This window comes from Saimiri boliviensis, chromosome 19 (assembly GCF_048565385.1).
Source record: "Saimiri boliviensis isolate mSaiBol1 chromosome 19, mSaiBol1.pri, whole genome shotgun sequence".
NCBI lineage: Eukaryota > Metazoa > Chordata > Mammalia > Primates > Cebidae > Saimiri > Saimiri boliviensis.
Window position 1 is genome coordinate 14,552,010 of NC_133467.1, and position 27,050 is coordinate 14,579,059.

The 27,050-nt window shown below is 39.1% G+C and overlaps 1 protein-coding gene across 11 annotated transcripts in view; it reads right to left on the reverse strand.

The window, feature by feature from the left end:
• Positions 1-24,091, reverse strand: part of CEP350 (centrosomal protein 350) — a 154,478-nt gene extending 130,387 nt beyond the window's left edge. For 9 of the 11 annotated variants that reach the window (XM_074389585.1, XM_074389582.1, XM_074389584.1 and 6 more), the window contains exons 1-2: positions 23,729-24,091; positions 495-580 (exon numbers count right to left, since the gene is read on the reverse strand). In XM_074389585.1, coding sequence (XP_074245686.1) covers positions 495-580; positions 23,729-23,767 — 125 coding nt within the window. In that variant the 5' untranslated portion in view covers positions 23,768-24,091. The other 2 variants (XM_074389580.1, XM_074389579.1) reach the window with 2 other exon arrangements.
• Between the last annotated feature and the right edge of the window lie 2,959 nt (positions 24,092-27,050).

Consider the following 27,050-nt stretch of genomic DNA (forward strand, 5'->3'; position numbering starts at 1 on the left):
CATAAGTCATCCTTCTCCAGGATAAATATTTCCACTTCCTCCAAATGCTGTTCATATGACTTAATTTCTAGATCTCTCACAAACCTATTAATATATTCTAGTTTGTCAATTTCCCTAAAAAAAAAACCTTAAAATTACCTATAATGCATTATTTTAAAAAGAATTCAATGAGAATGTTACTATTATTATCTGTACCCCTGTAAGTCTACAACTATAATGGCGCTATACCATTTATTGACATCAAGCCACAATTTCTGAAAAATTTTACATGTACTGGTTCATTTTAAAAAAGGATTCCTGGTTTACAAAACAGTTTACCATAGGATGCCTTTTAACAGGAGGTACCTTGTATATTTAAAATGTAAGATAATTTTTAAATTATCCACTTTTTATAAATCAAAGTATAGGTATAATTTTTATTTATTAGACCAAAATGTAATACACATGACATAAATGAATATTAAGTTCAGTTTTAAAAAAACACAAAATCATACCTTGAACAGCATTCTTGTTTTGAGAGTTCCTTGGATTTGGTAAAGGCACCTCTTTTGATTTGCTGCTCCTCATCCTGCCAATTTACCTGCAATCACATCAGTATTCACTGAACATCAATCTTATAATATTATTTTTCCTTAGAAAAATAAATCATTAAAATTATATCATGAATATTTCACACCCATCAGGATGTAAATAGGATAGGCTACTATCAAAAACACACAAAGTAGTAAGTGCTGGCAAAGATTTGCAAAACTAAAACCCACATGTGCCGTCGGTAGGAATGTATAATGGTACAGTCACTACGGAAAACAGTGTGGCAGTTCCTCAAAAAAGTAAAATTTGAATTACCGTAAGATCTAGCAATTCCACTTCCAGATATATGATATGGTTCGGTTCTGTGTCCCACCCAAATCTCACCCTGAATTGTAATCCCCATAATCCCCAAGTGTCACGGGCAGGACTACGTGTAAGTAATTGAATAATGGGAGCAGTTTCCCCTATGCTGTTCTCATGATAATAAGTGAGTCTCATGAGATCTGATGGTTTTATAAACATCTGGCATTTCCCCTGCTTGCACTCATTTTCTCTCCTGCCACGCTATGAAGAGATGCCTTCTGCCATGACAGTAAGTTTCCTGAGGCCTCCCCAGCCATGCAAAGCTGTGAATCAATTAAACATCTTCTCTTTATAAATTACCCAGTCTTGGGTAATTTATAGCAGCATGAGAACAGACTAACATAGTACATAACAAAAAAACTGGTGGAGGCTCAAAGAACTATTTGTACAACCATGTTCAAAGCAGCATTATTCATAGTAGCTAAAGTGGAAGTAGTCCAAGTGCTTATCAACAGATGAATGAATAAACAAAATAACATTAATATATATAATAGATTATTATTCAGCCTTAAAAGGAAGGAAATCTTATATATGCTACAACATGAAAGAATCTTGAGGAAATTATACTAAGTGAAATAAGCCAATCACAAAAGGACAAATACTGTATAATTCCACTTATATAAGACAGTCAGAATAGTCAAAATCATAGAGACAGAAAGTAAAATGGTGGTTGCCAGGGGCTGGGGAAAGAGATGAATGGGGACTTACTGTTTAATGGGTTCCAGTTTTGCAAAATAAAGAAGTCTGGAAATGGATGGTGGTGATGGCTATACAACAGTATGAAAGTATTTAACACCATTGAACTGTACACATAAAAAATGGTTGTAATGGTAAATTTTATGTTATGTATATTTTATAATAAAAAAAGAAAGGAAAAAAATTATATCACAACTCAAAGGAAAAGATCATGATCTGCTTATGCTTATACAGCTTAGTGATAAGCCATACTATATTTTCCTATGAATAGAGGGAAACTAGTCCCATAAAAATCATGTAACAACACATAAAGTTTGATAAATATAAGAAGAAAAACTCATTCTTACTCCCAAAATCTAATACAACTATTAATAAATAATTTTATTACTATCATCACTGTAACTTCCATTTTTGTGCCCTGCTTAACTGCTGGACATTTGTGGTGGTTTTAAAAAATGTTTCCAAAATTTCTTTGATACTCCTTTCTCCAAAATGTAGAAATTAATTCTTCTCCCATTGAGTAAGGTTAGACTTACAGGCTTATTTTAAACTAATGTCACATGTGGTGAAAGTGACAATATGTGACTTCTGAGACTAGGCTATAAAACACAATCTCCTCTCTCTTTATATCTCAAGGACCCAGGTGTCGTGTCCTAAAAACAGTCAAGCAATCCTATAGAGGCCCATGTGGCAAAGAAATGAAGCTGCCTGCCCACAGCTATGTGGGTGAACTATCTCTTTTAAGTAGATCCTCTAGCACAAGTCAAATCTTCATAAGATTACAGCTCTGCCTGACATCCTGACTCCAACCTCATGAGAGACACTGAGCCAAAATCACCCAGGTAAGCTGCTCCCAAATTCCTTACATACAAAAAGTGTGAGACCACAAATATTTGGTGTTTTAATCTGCTTAAATCGGGATAGGAGGTTATAAGTTACACAATAACAGATAACTAAGACAATACTATGTCTCATTTTCTCTATTACAAATAACACTGAAATGAATAAATATTTGTATTTATGAATTTCTGCTTATTTGAATTACTTACCTAGAACAGGATCTGCAAAGTGTGTTAAAGCTGGATGAAAGAATGTGAAGAACAAGCTGTTCTTGAAATACAATGTTAAACTGTCTTCTAAGAACTACCCATTTCATAAATGTCTTATCTATCCTTTTAACTTTTGCTAATAACAGAAAAAAAATGGATGCTTTAATTTGAATTTGGTAGATGCTAGCAGGATTAAACATTCTGCTCTATATCTTAACCTTGGTGCTTCATTTGTAAATTATCTTTTCTATCCTGTGCCCACTTATCTACCAGGATCTTAATGTTTTCCTTATCAAGTTGATGAGTTATTTACCTTATGAATATATTAAACCTGTCATATTTTTAAAACATTATGTTCTCCAATTAGCAAAATGTCAGCAAAATGACGTAATAATCATAAATCTATATGCATCCAACACCAGAGTACCCAGATATATAAAGCAAACAATATTAGATCTAAAGGGTGAGAGAGATCCCCAAACAATAGTTGAGGACTTCAATAGTCTACCCTCAGCACTAGACAGATCATCCAGACAAGAAATCAATGCATAAACATCAGCTCTAAAGTGTACCACAGGCCAGGCATGGCAGGTCACGCCTGTAATCCCAGAACTTTGGGAGGCCAAGGCAGGTGGATCACCTGACGTCAGGAGTTTGAGACCAGCCTGCCCAACATGGCAAAACCCTGTCTCTACTAAAAATAATTTTAAAAATTAGCCAGAAGTGGTGGCAGGCACCTGTAATCCCAGCTCTAGGGAGGCTAGGGCAGGAGAATCACTTCAACCAGGGAGGTAGAGATTGAAGTGAGCCAAGTGTCTCAAAAAAAAAAAAAAAAAAATTCCTGTACCACAGACCAAATGGACCTAACACACATTTACAGAATATTTCACCCAACAGATGCAGAATACACATTCTTTTCATCATTACATGAAATGTTCTCTAGAAATGACCATATGTTAGGAAACAAAACAAGTCTTAAAAAAATTTTTTAATCAAAATCGTATCAAGTATCTTTTCTGACCACAATGGAATGAAACAAACAATTACTAACAAAAAGGACATGCGAAACTTTACAAATACATGGATATTAAACAATATCTAAATTTATTGAGAGCTTTTATCGGAAGGGATGACAAACACTCTCAACAAATTAAGTATAGAAGTACATCAATATAATAAAGTCCATATAACACAAACCCACAGCTAACCATGGTTCTGAACAACTAATAGGTGAAGGAACAAATTAAGAAGAAAATTAAATAATTCTTTGAAACAAACAAAAATAGAAACACAACAAAACCAATGGAACATAGCAAGAGCAGTATTAAGAGGCAACTTTATAGCAATAAATGCCTACATCAAAAAAGCAGAAAGATTTCAAATAAGCAACCTACTAATGCACCTCAAGAAAATAGAAAAGCAAGAACAAACCAAGCCCAAAATTAGTAGAAGGAAAGAAATAATAAAATCAGATCAGAAATCAATGAAATTGAGACAAAGATAATAATAGAAAAGATCAATGAAACAAAAGGTCAGTTTTTATAAACGATAAAATTGACAAACCATTAATTAGCTAGACTAAGAAAAAAAAGACAAATAAAACCAGAAGGAGACTTCACAACACCACAGAAAATGCAAAAGATCATTTGAGACAATTATTATGAACAATTATACACCAATACATTTAAAAACCCAGAGGAAACAGATAAATTCCTGGAAACATACACATACCAAGATTAAACCAAAAAGAAATAGAAACCAAGAACCAAACAATAAAATGTCAAGAGACTGAATCAGTATCTACTTAGTTGCCATATCATTTATACCTTAAGTTGTTTCTCTATTAAGATATGTAAAATATGCCGCATACATAAAGCTGTTTGTAAAAAAAAGGAAAAAATTTAAGATGCCTCTCTATTTCTTTCTTCCCCTTGTCTCTGTTCAAAGCATCATCTTTAGCTTAAATTATGGTAAAAGCTTCCTAAATTATCCTGCTCCTAAATCCATTCTCCATACTGCAATCAAAGTTATCTTTTTAAAACACAACCTAGCAATTCTGCTTTTATAACTCTTCAATAACTATCATTTATGGGACAGAGCTCCAAACTCCTTAGCATGATGGATACTTGGAGACCCTTACAACACAAATTTACAGTCTCACCTTTTTACTTTTTTTTTTTTTTGAGACAGAGTTTCGATCATTGCCCAGGCTGGAGTGCAATGGTGCGATCTCGGCTCACCGCAACCTCCGCCTTCTGGGTTCAGGCAATTCTCCTGCCTCAGTCTCCTGAGTAGCTGGGATTACAGGCACGTGCCACCATGCCCAGCTAATTTTTTGTATTTTTTTAATAGAGACAGGGTTTCACCATGTTGACCAGGATGGTCTCAATCTCTTGACCTCGTGATCAACCCACTTCGGCCTCTGGATTACAGGCGTGAGCCACTGCGCCTGGCCCCTTTTTACTTTTTTTTTAAGCAAAACTGTATAACTACTTTCCTGTCAAATAGGTATATCTAGAGTACATTCTCTAAATACCTAGAAAATTTCATTTTCTCCACATTGTCTTTTCCTAAATTTTCTCTGGCAAGAATGCCCTTCAAAGCCAAACTCTAATGTCATCTCCTATAAATCTTTCCCAAATTGACTCTTAACAGAGTAGAATTAGTACTTCAATTAGTACTTCATCTATTTCCTCTAGTATTCTCTTCATTTTTTTCTTTTCTTTTTTCAAGAGACAGGGTCTTGCTCTGTCACTCAGGTTGGAGTACAGTGGTGCAATCATGTTCACTATAGTCTGAAATTTTTGGGCTCAAGCAATCTACCTGCCTCAGCCCCCTGTGTTGCTAGGACTATAGGCATGCGTCACCATGTTCAACTAATTTATCTTACTATATATATATATTTTTAGACAGATCTCTCTTGTTGCCCAGGCTGTTCTCAAAATCCTGGCCTCAAGCGATCCTCTGGACTTGGCCTCCCAATGCACTGGGATTACAGGCATGAGCTACCATGCCTGGCCTCTGTTCATTTTTCATAGTTCTTAACATTATATATACATACATACATACATACATCATACATGATTCATTCCATTCAATGAACATTCATTAAGCACTTAAGGCTCACAATCAAGTAGAGGAAACATACACATAAATAGTATGCAATATAATGAGTGCTATAATAGAGTTACAAATAGCATATATGTATCAGTCTCCTCACAAGGCAGTGTGGTCCTTAAGGACTGTATCCTCTTACTCATCTAGAGATGAACAGAACCTTCAAAGAATAGATGAACAAATGGCAGCATTAGAAGCTGTTGTGAGCTCAATTTAAACAGAAAAAAAATAAAGGGAAATCAAAGGCAGGGATGCCAGTGGAAGGATGAATGGTAAAGAAGAAGGTGTAATGGGTCAATAGAAGTGATAAGAAACATGATCACAGAAGCAAAAGAGGTAGTTAAAGGGCCAGGCTGCAAAACCACTTATAAAAAAGAAAGAGGAACAATTAACATATTTATCATTATGGCAGTAAATAAGCGGGAAAAAAAACTGGAAAAATAGAAAATGAAAAGAAATGAAAAATAAGGAAATGAAATTCACATACTATTTTGCAAGTAGCCTGTAAGAATATGTGGTAAAATAAACTACAAGAAACACACCTACAAAATTTGACCTTGCTGATACTAGGGCAAAGAAAAGAGCTACAGGTATCTGATGTCATGGAAATAATGGAAGCAATTTAATAAAAGCATGTCTTCCTTAATGTGCAATAAATCAGAAGACTAGAATAAAAGATAATGCTATTGCTCTATTACCAAGTAAAAGCCTAATTATGATTACACTAAAAAAAAGTGTAAGAAATACATATGAATGGTACTGAGCACCCATTTATACACTCACTGACATGAACAGAGTAATGAACAGCTAAACTGGAACAATGAAATGCTGCCATCTAGATTCAATGAACAGCAGAAACTACTCAGAAAGGAAGACAGTTCTCTCAGCTACCCACTCAAAGCAAGGATTAACTACTAGATCTATGGCTTCAACCTCACAAAAATGTTAGTGTTTCTTAAAAGAGAATGACGTACAGATTATTTGCAAGAATTACTAGAGGGGTGCCACTGCTAATTATTAGGGTACAACTTAGCAAACATATGTTGTATCTATTGGCAATCGAAGTCCCTGATTCTGGAAGAATGGCGATTGTCACTGAATAGCCATCCTTAACTGACAACCCTACCTGAGCTACACTGAAAAACAGTAACAAAGACTGCAAGGTACAAGAGTCTTTGATGCACACCAAGAAGCCAGAACTCCTAACATGGAAGTTGAAATAACTGGAGTTAGAAATCCAGACACATTGTTCTAGATCATATTTGATGAATTCAATCAGGAAGCTTAATGTATTCCTTTTCTTAAAACTCATATCACAAATCACAACATTTCTTCTCCTAAAATCCTATAGATAAAATTGTGAGGTAAAGGGGTAGGAGGATTCCTAATACTTTTTCTCTTCCATTCCTTTTAAAAAAAAAATTTTTTTTTCCTCAAAGATCCCTGTTCTGATCTATTCTCAGCTCTGAGTCTCTCATTTACTAATACAGTCTCCCTTAAGAAAATTTGCTTAAAATTAGGAAAACACTTATACTCATTTCCTAAAAAACAAATGTGGATTAGTAGCTTATTTTCCCCCTTTTCCTCATTCACCTATTTCCTTCTATAATATTTTCCTTTCGCCGGGCGTGGTGGCACGTGCCTGTAGTCCCAGCTACTCAGGAGGCTGAGGCTAGAGGATCACTTAGTCCGGGAATTCTGGGCTACAGTGCGCTATGCCAATCGGGTGTCCGCACTAAGTTCGACATCAATATGGTGACCTCCCAGGAGCAAGGAACCACCAGACTGCCTAAGGAGGAGTGAACCGGCCCAGGTCGGAAACGGAGCAGGTCAAAACTCCCGTGCTGACAGTAGTGGGATTATGCCTGTGAATAGCTGCTACACTCCAGCCTGGGCAACATAGCAAGACCTCACCTCTAAATATATATATATTTTTTCCTTTCACTTATTTTCTGTTTTCTATTATAATCTTTTATCTGACTTCCTCTCCTTCCCTTTTCACTTTAATTTCTCTATTTTTACAAATACTATTCAAATCTAAACCATACGTGCTTATGATTAACTCTGTTAAAACACAGTCTTGGTTTAAATTATTTTCTATTACTGAATCACTTTTCTACATCTAAAAAAAAGTATTCTCTCTATGAATACAATTTCTATTAAAACTCAAGAAGAACTTTACCACACTAAATTCTGAATATATGAATACATATTTATTGAAACATAATATGCTTGGCTTCTTTAAAAATAAATTAGGGCCCATGCTGTGAACTGGTGTTGAAGATAATGCACAAAATATTAGTTTTTTTTTTTTTTTTTTTTTTTTTAAGACAGTGTCTCACTCTGTCGCCTGGGATGGAATGCACTGGTGCCATCACAGCTCACTGCAGCTTTGACCTCCCAGGCTCAATGTGATACTCACACCTCAGCCTCCCTAGTAGCTGGGACCACAGGCATACCGCACCATACCCAGCTTGTGTGTGTGTGTGTGTGTGTGTGTGTGTGTGTGTGTGTGTGTGTATGCGTGCCTGCGTGTTGTGTATGCTGTAGAGACAGGGTTTGGCCATGGTGCCCAGGCTGGTTTTGAACTCCTAAACTCAAGTGATCTATCCATCTTGACCTCTCAAAGTGCTGCAATTACTGTACCCAGCCCAAAATATTAGTCTTAAGATGCTAGTCAATGTCAAAATGTACCTTCAATTACAGTTATTATATTATCTGTTCATTTCAATCCATGGCAAATGGGGGTAAATAGGAAACATCCTTTTTATTTAAATCTTTTAAATATAATACTTTAAAATCATTACACTTCCCTCATTCCACCACTTCTGAGCTAGTTCTTAGGCCTTTTTTTTTTTTTTTTTTTTGAGATGAAGTCTTGCTCTGTTGTCCAAGCTGTAGTGCAGTAGCACAATCCTGGCTCATTGCAAACTTTTCCTCCAGGGTTCGAGCGATTCTCCAGCCTCAGCCTCCCAAGTAGCTGGGACTATAGGTGTGCACCACTGTGTCCAGCTAATTTTTGTATTTTTAGTAGAGACGGGGTTTTCCCCATGTTGGCCAGGCTGGTCTCAAACTCCTGACCTCAGGTGGTCCACCTGCCCAGCCTCCCAAAGTGCTGGGATTACAGGTGTTAGCCACTGCGCCCTGCCGTTCTTAAGCCTTTTCATAAATATAACTTTCTCCCAAATAACCTACACATACATTCCCAATCATTCCCATTGAAGTGTGTTTCAGAGCAGCCACACAATGTCTTCCTCCAAGCAGGTGCAGAGTTCTTGTCTCCTGAGCATGCTTTCTCACATAGCATTAGAAAGACAATTATCTGGGTAACATTTTAAAAACAAACATGCCCATCTTCAAGAGATTTTGAATCAGCAGGTCTGAGAACAGTCCCCAAAATTTGTATTTTTAAAGGTCTACAGGGATCCCAAAACATAGCCGGCTTTGAGAACTACAGCTCTAGTGATTCTCTTCAGTCCTACTCTTTGAAGCCTGAAGCTTCCAAAACCACTGTTGATTCCATAAACATGAACATCAAGGGAGAGAACTGATCCTATCCCCCCACCACCTGAGAATATTGGTCTTCCAAAGCTCCAGAACACTTAGCAGCCATACTGCCTTTAAACCAGGAGCCAAAATTATAGACCTCTAACACTATGAGGAGGTTACCGTGAGGACAATTAACAAGGTAATAATCACAGCTATATCATTTTATGTATCCTTCTATGTGGGCCAAGGACTTTATCTTTTCCCATATATTATTTAATCTCTATCACAACCTATGAGCCAAGTTTCCTTATATCCATTTTACCAATAAAGAAACAGCATCAGACAGACTATGGAACTAGACCAAGGTCATTCAGCTAGTAAGTGACACAACTGGAAATTAAATCCAGCTCTGCTGAAAATCTCTGAAGCCCTCTAATAGTCACTTCACATAATGCCTCTCATAATATTCCAACTCAGCCACCATCTATAACAACAATCCCCTATCCTCTCCCATAATCTCATCATCATAAGGCATCTTGCTTTCCCACCTAGACTGCCATCTTAAGAACTTCTCCTCCATAAATTACATTGCTGCACTTTAACTTCTTTTTCTTTTCTTTCCTTTTTTTTTTTTTAAGCAAGGTCCCACTCTGTTGTCCAAGCTGGAGAGAAATGGCACAATCACAGCTCACTGCAGCCTCAATCTCTTAGGCTTAAGCAATTCTCTTATCTTAGCCTCCCAAGTAGCTAGGACTACAGGCACATGCCACTACCATGCCAGACTTACTTTTTTATTTTTTGGGGTCTTGATATGTTGTCCAGGCTGGTCTCAAACTCCTGGGTTCAAGAGATCCTCTCACCTCAGTCTTCCAAAGTACTGGGATCACAGGCATGGGCCACTATGCCTAGCCGCCCTTTAACTTTTTTAGAGAATGCTCCTTTAACCTATGTGCCACAACTATTATCAAACTCATCCCCAAAGGATGGAACTTCCTCACAAATGTCTACGGATGAAGTTTTTTATTCTCACATCCCTCCTAAACAGGGCAGGTGAGTTGTTTCAGCAAACTCCTTTATCCCCTCCATTGCTGGATCAGACTGATATCCTTCCATAGCCATGAAAATCTCTTCTTCAATCTGACTCATGCCACCCATTCATTTAATAAATACTCCTAGGCAGTCTGGGTACAGCAATGAAAAAAACCACATGGCTCCCACCCTCACAGAGTCTAAAGGTTAACCGTTAACAAATATTACAAATAGGATGAAAATGAGGAAAAATGGAAGTGCTATGGCAGCATATAACAGAAAGAACTCATCTAATCTGGGAAGTGGAGAGAAAAGGGTCATTTGAGCTAAGACCTAAAAGGATAATAAAGGAATTAGGCAAGGTAAGCAAGAAAAAGCTTTCCCAGGAGTAGGAACAATATGTAGAAACGTCCCTGAGACAAGAAAGAAGCATGATATATTTTAAGAAACCAAAAATCCTGTGTGTTGGAGAAGAAAACTTGAGAGAGACAAAGCTGGAGAAGGAAGGGGACAAGATCATTCAAGATCTGACAGTGATCGTATTTATGTTGTCAAAGGATCAAACGTTGGCCATTGTTTCCTTTCTTTTCTCTCTTATGCCCTTGCCACAGTTCTCAGAAACCAGTAATATAGCACTTATATCACTTTAGTATGTCTCCTTACTATATTGCAAGCTTCTTAAAATTCTTAAAATGTAAAGGTCGAATACTGTGGCTCATGCCTATAATCCCAGCACTTTGGGAGGGCGAGGCAGGCAGATCACTTGAGCCCAAGAGTTTGAGACCAGCCTGGGCAAAATGGCAAAATGCTGACTCTACTAAAAATACAAAAATCAGCCAGGCATGGTGGTTCATGCCTACAGTTCCAGCTACTCAGGAGGCTGAGACAGAAGGATCACCTGAGCCTCGAGAGGTGGAGTAAGTAGTGATTGTGCCACTGCATGGGCAACAGAGTGAGACCCTATGTAAAAAAACAAAAACAAAAAAAATTGAAGTAAGAATACTTTTATTATTCATTGTAGTGACTCATTATTCTAGTGTTCGCTTTACAATGAGATTAACTAGCATCTTATAGAGAAACAAGTTGCTTCACGCAAACAAAAAAAAAATCAAAGTCTACACAAACAATAGGGCTTTGTTCATATTAAAGTCAAATAGCATGAGGAATGAAAGAAACTGTCTTTGACATACTAATTGTATCATATAAAATATAGGCCGGGCACAGTGGCTCACGCCTGTAATCCCAACACTTGGGGAGGCTGAGGCAGGTGGATCACCTGAGGTGGGGAGTTCGAAAACCAGCCTGACCAACACGGAGAAACCCCATCTCTACTAAAAATACAAAATTAGCCAGGCATGGTAATCCTAGCTACTCAGGAGGCTGAGGCAGAAGAATTGCTTGAACCCATGAGGTGGAGGTTGCAGTGAGCAGAAATCTCACTACTTGCACTCTATCCTGGGCAACAGAGCGAGACTCTGCCTCAAAATTAATTAATTTAATATAATATAAACAAAAGATCAAAGTAATAATAACTTCTAAAAGTTAGCCAAGGATGAATTTAACTTGACAATACAAAAGAGAAACACAATTTCAGTAAAGCTACTAGATGGTATAAAAAGAATTCTGTTAAAATGAGATAAATAAAAAACACAGACATCTATAAATCAAAAAAGGATGTGACTTTAAAAGTTTGACTGCTTGACAGCATGACTGCTTGACAGCAAACATAATCTAAAGCCAATAAAGACCCCCCATTTCAAATATCACCAAAATATCAACCTCATGGGAGAAGTACAAAGGCTCACACAAAACAGTAGCCAAGAAATTAAAAATAATTACATTTATATTTAACTTCCTCTCTTAACATGCAGACTTAGAAATCATATAGAGAGAGAAAATGGGGAATGAACATGTAACTTTTGCAGAAAAGGAGCCATAAGAATATTCCACCTGTTTCTGGATCTACACGCCCAGGTTCTCTCAAGAAACCACACCATCAAATTATTTTCTCTCACATGTGTCTCCAATCTCCTCTCCTCTCTGAGACTCTTCCTATCAGCATTTATATATAGTCAAGTTTTCTTACCTAAAACAAACAAACAAACAAAAAAATTCCCTTAACTCACTACCTTTCTCCATTGCTTTTTCCTTCACAAACTTCTCAAAAAAGTTGAATACATTCGGTGTCCATTTAGACTTTTCAACCACTCTTCAAGCAACTCCAGTGTGGTTGCCCATCCCCATTTCTCCATAACGAGTCTCATTAAAATGACCAAAAACCTCTTCATCTCCAAATCTAATAGGTATTTTCAATCCTCAACCTACCTGACCTCTTGGGCAGCTTCATTACAATTGACCACTCTCTAAAAACACTCTTTTCCTTTGACTTCTATATGCTACGCTCCGATTTTCCCACTTCTCTAGTTCTCTTTCTGTCTCCTTCACTAGCTAGTCTTTCTCCATATAGCTTTTCAACCTTGAAGTTCAGGAGGATTTGACCTTCAGCTTTTTTGCTTCTAACACTATACTCTCTCACTGGGTGACCTCACTCTTGCAAACGGCTTTCAAAACCACCTATCTGCCAATAACTACCAAAACTCCAGATTTTACCTCTGATAATCCTAACTCACATATCAAACTGCTTATTTAGAAATTTGAAAGGCACATCAGACTTACCATCTCCAAAAGCCAGCTCATGATTATCCCACAAAAAACGAATGAGTTATTCCTTATCTCAGTCATCCAGCTGCATAAACCAGAAACAACTACAAGAAGAGGTGACCTCAAGAAGAGGTGACCGTATGACCTGTAAGGTTCTTTTCTAGTCTGAATTTATAATCTATACTACCAGTACTCAAAGTGTGGTTCAGAGATCTTTGAGGGTCTTTCAGACTCTTTCAGGAAGCATCCTTGAAATCAAAACTATTTCCATAATAATATTAAGACTTTGTCTTTTTTATTCTCATTCTGAGTGTATAATGGGGATTTCCAAAGGCCATATGACATATGATAGCACAGTAGACTGAATGCAGAAGCAGATATGAGAATCCAGATGTCTTCTATTAAACCAGATATTGAAAGGGGTTGAAAAATGTCTAACAATGGCACTCACTGCTTTTTATTGTTGAGAATAGTTAGTTATTTTTCATTTAAAAATGTTAAGCCCAGGTGCAGTGGCTCAGGCCTGTAATCCCAGCATTTTGGGAGACCAGGGTAAGAGGACTGCTTGAGTCCAGGAGTTCAAGGTCAGCCTGGGTGACCGTGTCTCTAAAAAAAAATTTTTTTTAATTAGCCAGGTGTGGTGGCATGCACCTGTAGTCTCAGTACTCAGGTGGTTGAGGCTGGGGGATCAACTGAGCCTTAAAGGTCAAGACTGCAGTGAGCTATGACTGCACTACTGCACACCAGCCTTTTATTATAAAATAAAATATCCAGGAATAAATTTAACCGGGGGTGAAAGATCTCTACAAGGGGAACTACAAAACACTGATGAAAGAAATCACAGATGACACAAACGGAAAAACATTCCATACTCATGGATTGAAATAATCAATATTTAAATGACCATACTGCCCAAAACAATCCAAAAATTCAATTGCCATTAAATTATCATCATTTTTCACAAATTGGAAAAAACAATTCTAACACAACCAGAGGCATCACATTACCCAACTTCAAACTATATTACAAGGCTATACTAACCAAAACAGCCTGTTACCAATAGAAAAACAGATACATGTATCAAGGTAACAGAATAGAGAACCCAGAAATAAAGCTGCACACCTACTTAAAAAAAAAAAAAAAAAAACTGGCTAGCATATGCAGAAGAACGAAACTGGACCTCTATGTTTTACCACATACAAAAATTAACTCAAGAGGTATTAAAGACCTAAATGTAAAGCCTCAAACTATAAAGATCCTATAAGAAAACCTAGGAAAAACTCTTGGGCACTTTGGCATAGGCAAAGAATTTATGACTAAATCCTCAAAGGCAAATGCAACAAAACAAAAATTAATAAACAAGTCTTAATTAAACTAAAGAGCTTCTGCATAGCAAAAAAACAATCAACAAAGTAAAGAGGTAATCTAAAGAATCAGGAAAAAAATTGCAAACTATACATCTGACAAAGGAATAAGATCCAGAATCTACAAGGAATCTTAAATGAGCAAGAAAAACAACAACAACAACAACAACAAATAACCCCACTAAAAAGTGAGCAAAGGACATAAATGGATACTTCTCAAAAGAAGACATATAAGTGGCCAAGAAACATATGAAAAAAATGCTCAGCATCACTAATCACCAGGAAAATACAAATTAAAACCACATCACCTCACACCAGTCAGAACGGCTATTATTAAAAAGTTAAAAAAACAACTAGTGACAAGGATGCAGACAAAGGGAATATTGTACATTGCTGGTGGGAATGTAAATTAGTTCATCTGCTGTGGAAAACAATATGGAGATCTCTCAAAGAACTCAGAATTATCATTAGATCCAGCATTCCCACTACTGGATATCTATCCAAAGGAAAATAAGTCATTCTATTAAAAAGGCATCTACACTAGTATGTTTATCACAGCACTACTCATAATAGAAAAGTCATGGAATCACCTAAATACCTATCAACAGTAGATTAGATCAAGAAAATGTGGTACATATACACCATGGAATACTATGCAGCCATAAATAAGAATAAGACCATGTCCTTTTGAGCAACATGGATGCAACTGGAGGCCATTACCCTAAGCAAATTAATACAGAAACAGAAAATCAAGTATCACAGTTCTAAGTGGGGTCTAAACAATGGGTAAAAACAGACAGGGAAGTATCACACACTGGGGTCTGTTGTGGGGGGCTAGGGGACAGACAGTTGGGGGTAGAGAGGGTTAACATGGGGAGAAATGCCAGCTATAGTTGATGGGGGTATGGAGGCAGGAAACTACCTTGCCATGTGTGTACCTATGCAACAATCCTGCATGATCTGCATATGTACCTTAGAACCTAAAGTACAATTAAAATAAATAAATAAATAATAAAGCTGAAAACAAGAGACTGTGAACTCCAAAAGTGGGAAAGGGCTGGGTGTGATGGCTCACGCCTGTAATCCCAACACCTTAGGAGGCCAAGGTGGCAGACCACTTGAGCCCACCAGTTCGAGACCAGCCTGGTCAATATGGTGAAACTCCGTCTCTACTAAAAAGACAAAAAATTAGCCAGGCACGGTGGCTCCTACCTGTAGTCTCAGCTACTTGGGAGGCTGGGGCAGGAGAATGAGGCAGGAAAATCACTTAACCATGGGAGGTGGAAGTTGCAGTGAGCCTAGGTTGTGCCACTGCACTCCAGCCTGGGTGAAAAAAAAGTGGAAAGTGAGGGGTAAGGGGTAAAGGTTGAAAAACTACCAACTGGGTACTACATTCACTATTTCAGTGATACATTCAATAGAAGTCCAAACCTCAGCATGATGCAATATATCCATGTAATGAACGTGCACATGTATCCCAACTCAAATCTAAAATAAAAGCTAAAGTGTAGTCTAACTTCATTTATAACTAGAGAAACAACCTATATTAAAGCTGGACATTAGGAGTCAACCAGCCTCATGCTTTCAAGTATGTAGTCATAACCCATTAGTAGGTTAAAAACAAAGCAAAACAAATCAATATGGTGGAATGGAACTAGCATTTTTTTTTTAATGGAACTAAATAGAACTCATTTGCAAATATCAGGTGTATTGAAAGTAGTGAGGGCTTTTTTTTTTTTTTTTTTTTTTTTTTTGAGACGGAGTCTCTGTTACCCAGACTGGAGTACAGTTGTGCAATGTTGGCTCACTGCAACATCTACCTCCCAAGTTCAAGTGATTCTCCTGCCTCTGCCTCCCGAGTAGCTGGGATTACAGGCATATACCACCATGCCCGGCTAACTTCTTGGCATTTTTAGTAGAGATGGTGTTTCATCATGTTGGCTAGGCTGATCTCAAACTCCTGACCTCAAGGGATCCTGCCTCCCTCAGCCTCCCAGAGTGCTGGATTACAGGCATGAGCCACCGCGCCTGGCCATGAGGGCTTCTTAAAGTAAAACTTTAAAAGTGAAACCTTTGTTTCATTATATATATACATACACATGTGACACACGTCTATTCTTTTTATTTAAAAAAATAAAAAAGATAAACGTAAAAAATCAACCTCTGGGAGCACAGAACATGGAAAATATATTTCTTTCTTTCTTTTTTTTTTTTTGAAAGAGTATCGCTCTATTGCCCAGTTGGAGTGCAGCAGTACAATCTCAGCCACTGAAACCTCCAACTGCCAGATTCAAGCAATTCTCCTGCCTCAGCCTCTCAAATAGCTGGGACTACAGGTGCATGCCACCGTGCCCAGCTAATTTTTGTATTTGTAGTAGAGATGGGGTTTCACCATGTCAGCCAGGATGGTCTTGATCTCTTGACCTCATGATCCACCTGCCTCAGCCTCCCAAAGTGCCGCGATTACAGCCATGAGCCACCACGCCCACCCAACAGTTTTTTTCTTATGGAACCCCTAGGCCAAAAATATACCTAACAGTTCCATTTAGTAAGTAAAGTCCACAACCTAATAAGTATTTATAGCCTAACAACTTACTAGCAGTTTGAAAAATAAATATGTATAAATTGAAGTAAGTATTTTTATTACTAAATTACCACACACAATTACTTAACAGGATGTATGCACCTACTAGGCATTACACGGTTTCTCAAATCTTGAAATAATTTTGGACATCATCACCTTCATTTACTACTCCAAATTGATTTTTGCACAGTACTTGCTTTTTATCACAGCAACCTCCCAAAACCTAGCTTTTGAAGACACACTCTCATCAGAAAGAATGTCACACAATCTTTTGTGCACTATCTCAAAATGGTAGTTTGAGCAGTGTCCTACAGATGTTAAATATCCCACAGCTATCCAATATTGCTATTTCCCTGGAAATTTCTCAAATATCCCATAGTGTCCATGTGAGTTACAATGGTGTTCCACAGTACAGCAGGTCCTCTATAACACAGTTTTATTCAATGTCATTTCTTTACAGTTTTGATGAGAATAAAAAGACTGACTTCCTGCCAGGGCTACCATGTTATTTGGAGTTTGCATGTTCTCCCCATGACTCTGACTCTGTGGTTTCTCTCTGTATACTCCAGTTTCCTCCTACATCACAGAGGTGCACGCATTAGGTGAACTGACATGAGTTGGCATGTCTAAATGGTCCCAGTCTGAGAGAGAGAGAGAGAAAGAGAGAGAGAGAGAGAGAGCACACACTAGTGTATAAATGCTACCTGCAATGCTTGCAGTCACTTGCCATCCTCAACTGAAATAAATGGGTAAATATTTTTTTTTTTTTGAGACGGAGTTTCGCTCTTGTTACCCAGGCTGGAGTGCAATGGCGCGATCTCGGCTCACCGCAACCTCCGCCTCCTGGGTTCAGGCAATTCTCCTGCCTCAGCCTCCTGAGTAGCTGGGATTACAGGCACGCACCACGGTAAATATTTATCTTACTTGACTTTTCCTAGTATTTCTTAAATCTACACGTAGGTCACATTTATTTCAATGTTTAACATTAGAGGTGTTTGGGGTCTTAGAAGTTTAATGTTTCCTGTGACCAGAAGTTGCAGTTTCCAAGAACTTATGGACAATATTAAGTGAGGACTTACCTCAGTGCACTGTTTAGGAATCCTACATTTAAGAAACACCGATCTAACCTATGAGTTTACTTCATAAATTAAGAAATAAGACTTAAGGTTACAAAGCTAGCAGAAAAACAAGTATCTTTATTACAGATTTTCCTAAATTTCAGCCTTCTACCAACAAAAATTATGTGTGTGTTTTTGTTTTTTGTTTTTGAGATGGAGTCTCACTCTGTCGCCCAGGCTGGAGTGCATTGGTGAGATCTTGGCTCACTACCACCTCCACCTCTCAGGTTCAAGTGACTTTTCTGCCTTAGCCTCTCTAGTAGCTGGAATTACAGGTGCCTGCCACCAGGCCCAGTTAGGTTTTTTTTATTTTTAATAGAGACAGGGTTTCCCTAAATTGGCCAGGCTAGTCTCTAACTCCTAATCTCAGGTGATCTGCCTGCCTCAGCTTCCCAAAGTGCTAGGATTACAGGCACGAGTACTGCCCCTGGCCAGCAAAAGCTGAGTTTGTTTTTTGTTTTGCATTTTGTTGAGGTAAGAGTCTTGCTCTGTCACCCAGGCTGGAGTGCAGTAGCACAATCTTGGTTCACTGCAACCTCCACCTCCCTGGTTCAAGCAATTCTCCTGCCTCAGCCTCCCCAGTAGCTGGGATTACAGGCCTGCCACCATGCCTGGAGAGTTTTCATATTTTGAGTAAAGACAAGTTTTCCCCATGTTGTGTCGTGTGTGCTCAAGCCCCATCTCTGTCTCTCTCTCTCTCTCTCTCTCTCTCTCTCAGGTAGTCTCAAACTCCTGACCTCAAGTGACCCACCCGCCTTGTCCTCTCTAAGAGTTGGGATTACAGATGTTAGCCACTGAGTCCCGGGCCTTCCATCAACAAAAGTTTTGGCATAGGATCTAATTATGAGATATTCTGTTGATGAAATGGATAGATCTCTAAAAATTACATTAAAAAAATACATTGATATCACTATAAAATACAAGAAAAAATTTACTTCAATTTTTTTAGAATCGCTTCTCGGCCTTTTGGCTAAGATCAAGTGTAATTTTTTTTAGAAAAAAGTTTCAATAATTATAAGTGAGTCTTACAGTAAAACCAGACAAAACACCTAAAGTTAAAACGGAAAGTCATCCACTCCCCCCAGGGATAACAAATGTAACGGTTTTATGTCTGTTTAAACAGACCTTTTTCTAGTCACATGCAAAATGAAAACAAAACTACATTTATTTGTTCATGTGTATTTTGTTGTTGTTTTTGAGACAGTCTCATTCTGTTGCCAAGGCTGGAGTATAGTGGCACCATCCAGGCTCACCACAACCTCCACCTCTTGGGTTCAAGCAATTCTCATGCCTCAGACTCCCGAGTAACTGGGACTACAGGCACATACTACCATGTCCAGGTAATTTTTGTATTTTTTAGTAGAGATGGGGTTTCACTATGTTGGCTAAGCTGGTCTTGAACTTCTGACCTTGTGATCCATCCACCTCGGCCTCCCAAAGTGCTGGGATTACAGGCAAGAGCCACCGCGCCCAGCCCTGTTTTTTTAAAATAAATCACATTCTGTAGTGCAACTTATTTTTTTACTCAATTTTATATCATGAACATTCTTCCACGTCAATACATGACAGTAACAGCAAACACTTACGTGGTGCTTATTATGCTTAAGGTATAAGTGTTAACTCATTTAATTCTCATGGTATCCCTGTAAGATGAGAACTACTAGTATATCCAATTTATAGTTGACTTTAAGTAATTTGCCAAGAGTCACAGCTAGAAAGTGGTGCAGTTAGGTTTTGAACCCAGAAAATCCACTGCACGGTCCCAGGAGCTAAAAGATATGCTCACCTGCTGCTCAAGAAGTAAATATAGATATCCTGAAACCTGCTAACAACTGCATAGTAATGCTAACATAAACTTTCTTATAGAATTCCTGTGCTGTGTTAAAATTTATGTAAGATAAACTCCTAAACAGGAAATTATTTTATGAAAGAGTATTTTTAATTTTGTTACAAAATGCCAAATTTCCTCCCAAAAGGTTGCTCCAATGGTATCAATTCACAGTCCCAATTACAGAGAAGAGAGATCAGATTCATTTTTTTTTTTTTTTTTTTTTTTGAGACGGAATTTCGCTCTTGTTCCCCAGGCTGGAGTGCAATGGCGCGATCTCGGCTCACCGCAACCTCCACCTCCTGGGTTCAAGCAATTCTCCTGCCTCAGCCTTCTGAGTAGCTGGGATTACAGGCACGTGCCACCATGCCCAGCTAATTTTTTGTATTTTTAGTAAAGATGGGGTTTCACCATGTTGACCAGGATGGTCTCGATCTCTTGACCTCGTGATCCACCCGTCTCAGCCTCCCAAAGTGCTGGGATTACAGGCTTGAGCCACCGTGCCCGGCGATCAGATTCATTTTTAAGTTAACACTTTTGATTCATGAAAAAAAGGGTCATTTTGAGTTTTTAGTTAATACTGATTAGACTGCCCGTTGATCACAATTATGCTCTGATTTTATAATTATCTGAAATATTATAGACTCAACAGCGGTGTAGTGGATTCTTCTTCCAGTTATGAAATCAACTATGTGTGAGCTACCACCCCTACATAACCTCTGTTTCCGTACGTATAAAATATGGGAACTGGACTAGATGGCGTTGAAGAATTTAAACTCCCAACGCTGTGATTAAGAAGTGACTTAAAGTTATTACAAGCCTGGCTGGATTTAGTGGCTCATGCCTGTAATCCCAGCACACTGGGAAGCTAAAGCAAGCAGATCACCTGAGGTCAGGAGTTCGAGACCAGCCTGGCTAACAGGGTGAAACCCCGTTTCTACTAAAAATATAAAAAACTAGCCAGGCATGGTGGCACAAGCCTGTAATCGCAGCTACTTGGGAAGCCGTGGCAGGAGAATCTCTTGAACCTCAGAGGCGGAGGCTGCAGTGAGCTGAGATCGAGTCACTGCACTCTATCTTGGGCAACAAGTGCGAAACTCCAACTTAAAAAAAAAAGTTATTACAAGCCTGTAATTACAAAGTTATTACAATACTGTAATACTAGTATAACAGGTTAGGGTCTTAAAGTTTCTATTTTCTTTAAATTACCATAACAATTGCCAGAGCACCTGCGGAAAAAATAGTCAATAAAATTTCCACTGTGGCTTATTTTCAGTGACTTTTTAATCCCAGGCTGTCATTCCCCTGCTACCTAGCAAATCTGAGCATATCTCTGGAACATATTCCCAAGAGTTGAGGTGTGCCTAGGAACTAAGAACTAGTTTTTTGTTTTGTTTTGTTTTTAAAATATTATCCTGGGACCACTCTTTAGTCAATTTCCTCAACTAGTATTTATTGACTATATTATCATATGCTAGGCACTGGGTACATAATAATGAATAAAGGATCTCTGCCATCATGGAACTTACAGACCAGATGAGAAAGGGAAAGAATAACTCAAAATCACCACAAGTAAATATAAAATCACATTTACGGTAACAATGAACCAAAAAAAAAAAAATACAGAAAAAAATACTATGCAATCTATTTATTTTTAACTATGACACTAAAATTTTTTGACATGGGAAAAGTCAGTAAGAAAAATTATTTCAGTTTCCCTCACATTGCAAAAATAACAATCACAATCATACACAGAGAGTTAACTTTTTAAATCATCAGTTGTCTCAACAATAAAATTAAGATCCTACTACTTTTCAGTTATGCTACTGATCATGTGACTTGATATTTGTTTTACATAACAAAGAGTATAAATGACTGGAAGAATAAAGAGGACAAAACTGAGTATCCAAACAAAGTGAAAGACAATAAATGAACTACACTTTAAAAACCTAGTTCAAGCAAAAAGTATATACATAACGAAGTAAAGTGATCCATAATTCATGATTTGTCAATAATTAACAAGATATTATAAAAATACTAATGTTTTTAAAGAACTGATGATCATCAGCATAAGGAGCATGTAAAAAGGAACAAACACAGAATAATTTTTTAAATATTTTTAAATAATACCAAATGTCAGATTACCTATATTAATATTAAAAATAAAATTCCAGATTATCTGCAGAAATGAGAGGTATTCACGTAAATGATTCGGTGCGTCAGTTTCCACAACTGCAAAATGATATCTGCCATACCTATTTCACAAGCTCACAGTAAAGACTAAATAAAATAATGTATGTGGAAGCACACCAAAAAATGATGTCAGTTATTTTAGACAACTTTTTTGCTCCCACTATAACTTATAGCAATTTAACACATAAAACTGATTATAGAGGGACTTCATCTCCTTTCTTCTGCTCATGCTATGGCAGAAGTGTTATAAAATAGGCAAAAGACTGACAAAAGAAGGAAAAAATTCAAAAACTTTATAATTCATAAACTGATTGCCCCACAGGTTGGTTATTCAAGTATTAACGCTCTTACATGACACACACACCAATTTATCTCAGAAAATCAAAGCAATTCTTTCACATATGCATGAAACTTTTTACATATATAACTTGCCATCTCTACATACATACAGTTCTGCTACTAAGGATGAACAGAAGAGATAAAGATACACTTCCATTTATCCACACATACAATGTATTCTAGCTTGAAGTTTATTTTCAGATTACAGTATCTTAAATTTGATGCAATCACAGTTCAAATGATTCAGATTTATTTTATTACATTAAATGGAATTTGTCAGTTTAGCACACCAAAACTAATTATTTCACGCCCATGGTTTTGAAGCAACTTTCAGCATGGGTCAAACAGCTAATCCCTAAAAGTCACAATTCCATGTCATTAGCAGCGCATTTCCTTGTTTAAAAACGGTATTTTAAACTAAGAAATTTTTAGAATGAAGGGCAACTTTTAGTATTCTATCAGTGTTTCTACAGAACTTTTCAGGTTTTTACGAGCTCTGCCAAAGATAGTCTTTCCTTTAAAACTCTTCAAATACAGGGCAGGAGGTATCGTTAACATGGCAACAATAACGACTTCCCCAAATTCAAAACAAGGATCACCATCAAAACAAAACAATCAGGTGGAGTACATGGATATTAATCACTTCTGACAACCTGTTTTTTCCCATATGAAGGATTTGCTATTGCATTAAAACATTAAAATCTATACCTACGTGCAACTTCCTATCTGAAAATTATAAATCCAGGCAAATTCCAATTCATATGTTGTGACATTAGCTAAATATTACTTAGCATGTTGAGCTGCATTTAAAAGAAGGCGGAGGAAAATACTGACAACTTCCAAAACATAAAACTTGTTAAATCTCTTCCTAAATTATCTGTGAATAAACCGGTAGACTACATCCAGTAGCCGCTAGACTAGAGTAGATCAAAGTTTTCCCTATACTTGAGAATGTGATCCCCACCGAAAAGGAACAGAAATTGATCATCTCTGCCACTGAAGCCAGTCCCCGGAATCTCCCTAAATATGCCTGATCTCCAAATGAAGAAGGGACACTTCTCCGGAGACCAAAGGCGAGAGGTATCTTACCTCTTTGCAGGCTAGAGGAGGGACGGACGAAGGGGGAGGACACTGGCAGGTAACGAAGGAAATTCCGTCTTCAGCAGGCACTGGTGGGACGCGAAACCTAGCTCCCGGAAAAGCCTCAGAACCAAGGGAGGTTCCCCAAGGGGGACGCCAGGCAGGGCCAAGACTCCCCGCGCCCGGCCCCGCCTCTCTCGCCGCCACCGGGGACCCGGGACCGCGGACAGAGACAGTTGAGGCTGAGCAAGACTCCACGGTCCCAACCAGGTCCTCCTGAGGCTCACCTGAGAGTGTCGCCTCCGCCCTCGGCTCCCACGGTGCATCCCGCGGGGCCTGGCGGAGGGTGCAGTGACGCCGCCCCGACCGGCCCCAGGGCTGCCCGGCCTGGCCTCCCAGCTCCGGGGACGCACCGGGTGCCCGCCTCGCACCGGCTCCGGGGATCCGCCGGTCCGCTGGGAAGGAAGACAAGGAGGAAAGGTTGCCTCCCCTCCCCTAGGGCAAGCCACCCCCCGAGCTGCGGCTCTCTGCAGTTGCCTCTGGCACAGGTTTGGCCCCGCTCCCCCGCCCGGGAGTCACTTCGGCAGGGGCGGCCCAGTCGCCATTACAGCCCAACAACTGACACGGAGAAGGAGCGGCGCCAGCGGCAGTGGCTGTGGCGGCGACGCGAGGCAGGGCGGGAGCAGTAGGGCCCAGGCAAACCTCGCGAGAACTGTCCCGAGACGTTGCGACAGGAATGCAGCCTTTGGTTAGAGCCATGTTGAGTGTGGCCGAAAACTGGGAGAGCGATAAAAGACGGAGCGGCTCGAGAGGAAGCCATGTTTGGTGTGGCGAAGTTTAAGCTCCTAGGACTCGGGAGGAGCCAAAGTGTCTCCGCAGAAGAGACCACCCCTGCCCCTTCCCTTTGACGCTCATTGGGCCTGCTGGCTGCGCATTTCCCCCCGGGCCGAGAAAACAGGCTTGGGGATTTGACAAGAACGAACGCAAAGTCTAGAAACGGCAGCTTCTGAGAGTTTACAATGTTTCACCAATTGTCGTCCAAGTAAATCGTCACCGCAGTCAGACTAGTTGCAGCTCTGCCGTTACCCGCTGCTGTCACTGTGGCCATTTTATTCGCGAGGGTTGCAGTTCTGTTTAGCATGCACTCTAATGACTTAAGACTTCACTTGCGTGGGCAAGTAAAACGGAGTTTACTCCCGTTACGTACCGGCTTTGATATAACAGTGCTTTGAGCGGCCCTCTATGGCCAGCGTATCTTCTCATATCTTTATCTTGTTTCCCAGTCTCCGTGAGATGAATGCTGTCATCTGTCAAGACTTGGTTTAAAGGACCTCTCTCCTGCAAGTAATGCCACCTTCCACTAGGTGCTCACTGCACACAAACTCGCCGCCCATCACTCTGTCCACCTTTTGAACTCCGATAGTTATTTACCCAGAGACTGTTTCTCATCTTTAAGTGCCTTGAGGACTTTAAGGTCTCTTTTATCTGGCCTTAGCACAGTAATTAGGACATTGTAGGTGTTCAATAAATGTTTGTCGAATATCGATGACAGCAGGAGGCAGAAAATGGTCCCTCTTTATAGAGCCTATAGCTGTGCCTGAATAGCAGGTACAGAAGTCCTGCAGACTTGTAAAATCTATCTCCAGGAAGCTGCACTGGAGGGAACAGGAAATGTGGGTAATCGTATGGTGCAAGTGGTAGCAAGAAAGACAGCATTAGGAAAATGTTATTTACGTTTTGCCCAGTCTTGCTGTTTAAAGCCCTGTGTTAGATGTTTTTCATGCGGTATTTTACTGAAGGCAAACAACCACCTTATTAAATACACTCACTTTTTTAAAACGAAGAAACAGGTACTGAAGAGGCTAAGTAATTTGCCCAATTTTATACCATCAATAAAAGGGAGATATAAGATTTGGGATCTCCTTTACCCCAAAGCCTGTACTTTTTCAGCCCCATGCTATCCCCTTGGCAACAGAGAAAACACCAAAGTTCTGTCACTGTGCTAGGAGCAGTATGACTCTGGTATCAGCCTATGCACAATTTCTACTTCTTATACCTTGTGTTGATCTTTCTTCTCCTCACCTCCTAAATCCCCCAGACACACCAATGTCTTTCTAACATCCCATTACTCTTGTGTTTACCCTACAGATTGGCCCTTGAGCCTATCATTTTATACTAGCTGCTTATAGTTTCATGAGAGTAGTTAATCTCTGGAACAAGATTGGAGGCTTAATGTGAAAAGATTTGTCACCCTTCTCAGACATCTCCATAGCGTTAGGCCGGTAATAGGTGTTCTGTATGGCTCCCTTGTTTCTCCTACTTTTTAGTAGACACTAAGATTGCTTTTTTTCTTTATATTCTTTGTTGATTACTATGGCTTTGATTCTCGCCACTCTTCGGATAACTGGATCTTGGCCCTAGACTAAATCTCCAATTATCGTTACCTATCTCCACATAGAGAGAGAAGTCACCAGCACATTCAGCTCCCAAATTAAGCTTATCATTTTTCCTCTCCTCAGACCCGCGAAGCCAGTTCCTCTTCTTTCCCCTGTATTTCTGTTAGTGACCATCACAGAACACTCTTCTGAGAACTAAGAGGTTCAAAGTTTCAGAAATATCATATACGCTTTTCTCCGCCTTGCTTCCACCCAGTCGTTAAGTCTCTAAATACCACTGATGCATATTTCTTATATGGACTTCCCTTTTGTCCAGCTGTACCACTACTCTTCTAGTTTAGACTCTCATTTCTTTTTTCTTTTTCTTTTTGAGATGAAATCTTGCTCTGTCGCCTAGGCTGGAATGCAGTGGCGTGATCTCGGCTCAATGCAACGTCTACCTCCTTGGTTCAAGCGATTCTCCTGTCTCAGCCTCCTGAGTAGCTGGGACTACAGGTGCCTACCACCAAGCCTGGCTAATTTTTGTATTTTTAGTGGAGACGGGGTTTCACCATGTTGGCCAGGATGGTCTTGATCTCTTGACCTCATGATCTGCCCGCCTCGGCCTCCCAAAGTGCTGGGATTACAGGCGTGAGCCACCGTGCCCAGCCCTAGACTCTCATTTCTACTGCCCAGATGATTATAGTAGTATTCCCAGAGTTCAGCTTGAATTTTGTCTCTACCATGCCTCTATCTGCCAATGTAAGTAACAACTTTTCACCTCAGCCATCAAGGCTTTTCTCAGTATGGCACCAACCTAACTCCGTCTCCCTGAAGTAAGGCCGCACAATAAAGTAGAAAGGGCAGAAAGGTGACATCAGAAAGACTCTTTTTCAAATTTTGGCTCTGTCACTTACTTGCCCTGTGACCCCTCAAGAACCACAATCTTCTTGTCTGTAAGTCAAGGCTAATGATATCTACCATGTAGGGTTGTCTTAAAGATTAGAAATAACATCTGTCAAGAGCTTGGCATTAAAACACAGAAATAAACTGTAGCTAATATCACTAAATGGGAAGTGATACACTGATTGAAAATGTTACATTCAAGCCACAGTGGATCTGAGAAACAACCTGTTGATTCCTACCTCTAGGCCTTTGTTCCCTAACCCAGAACACATATTACCCCAGCTCCCAATTTCTGCCACATTCTCTAAGTACCAACTGAGAAGCTAAC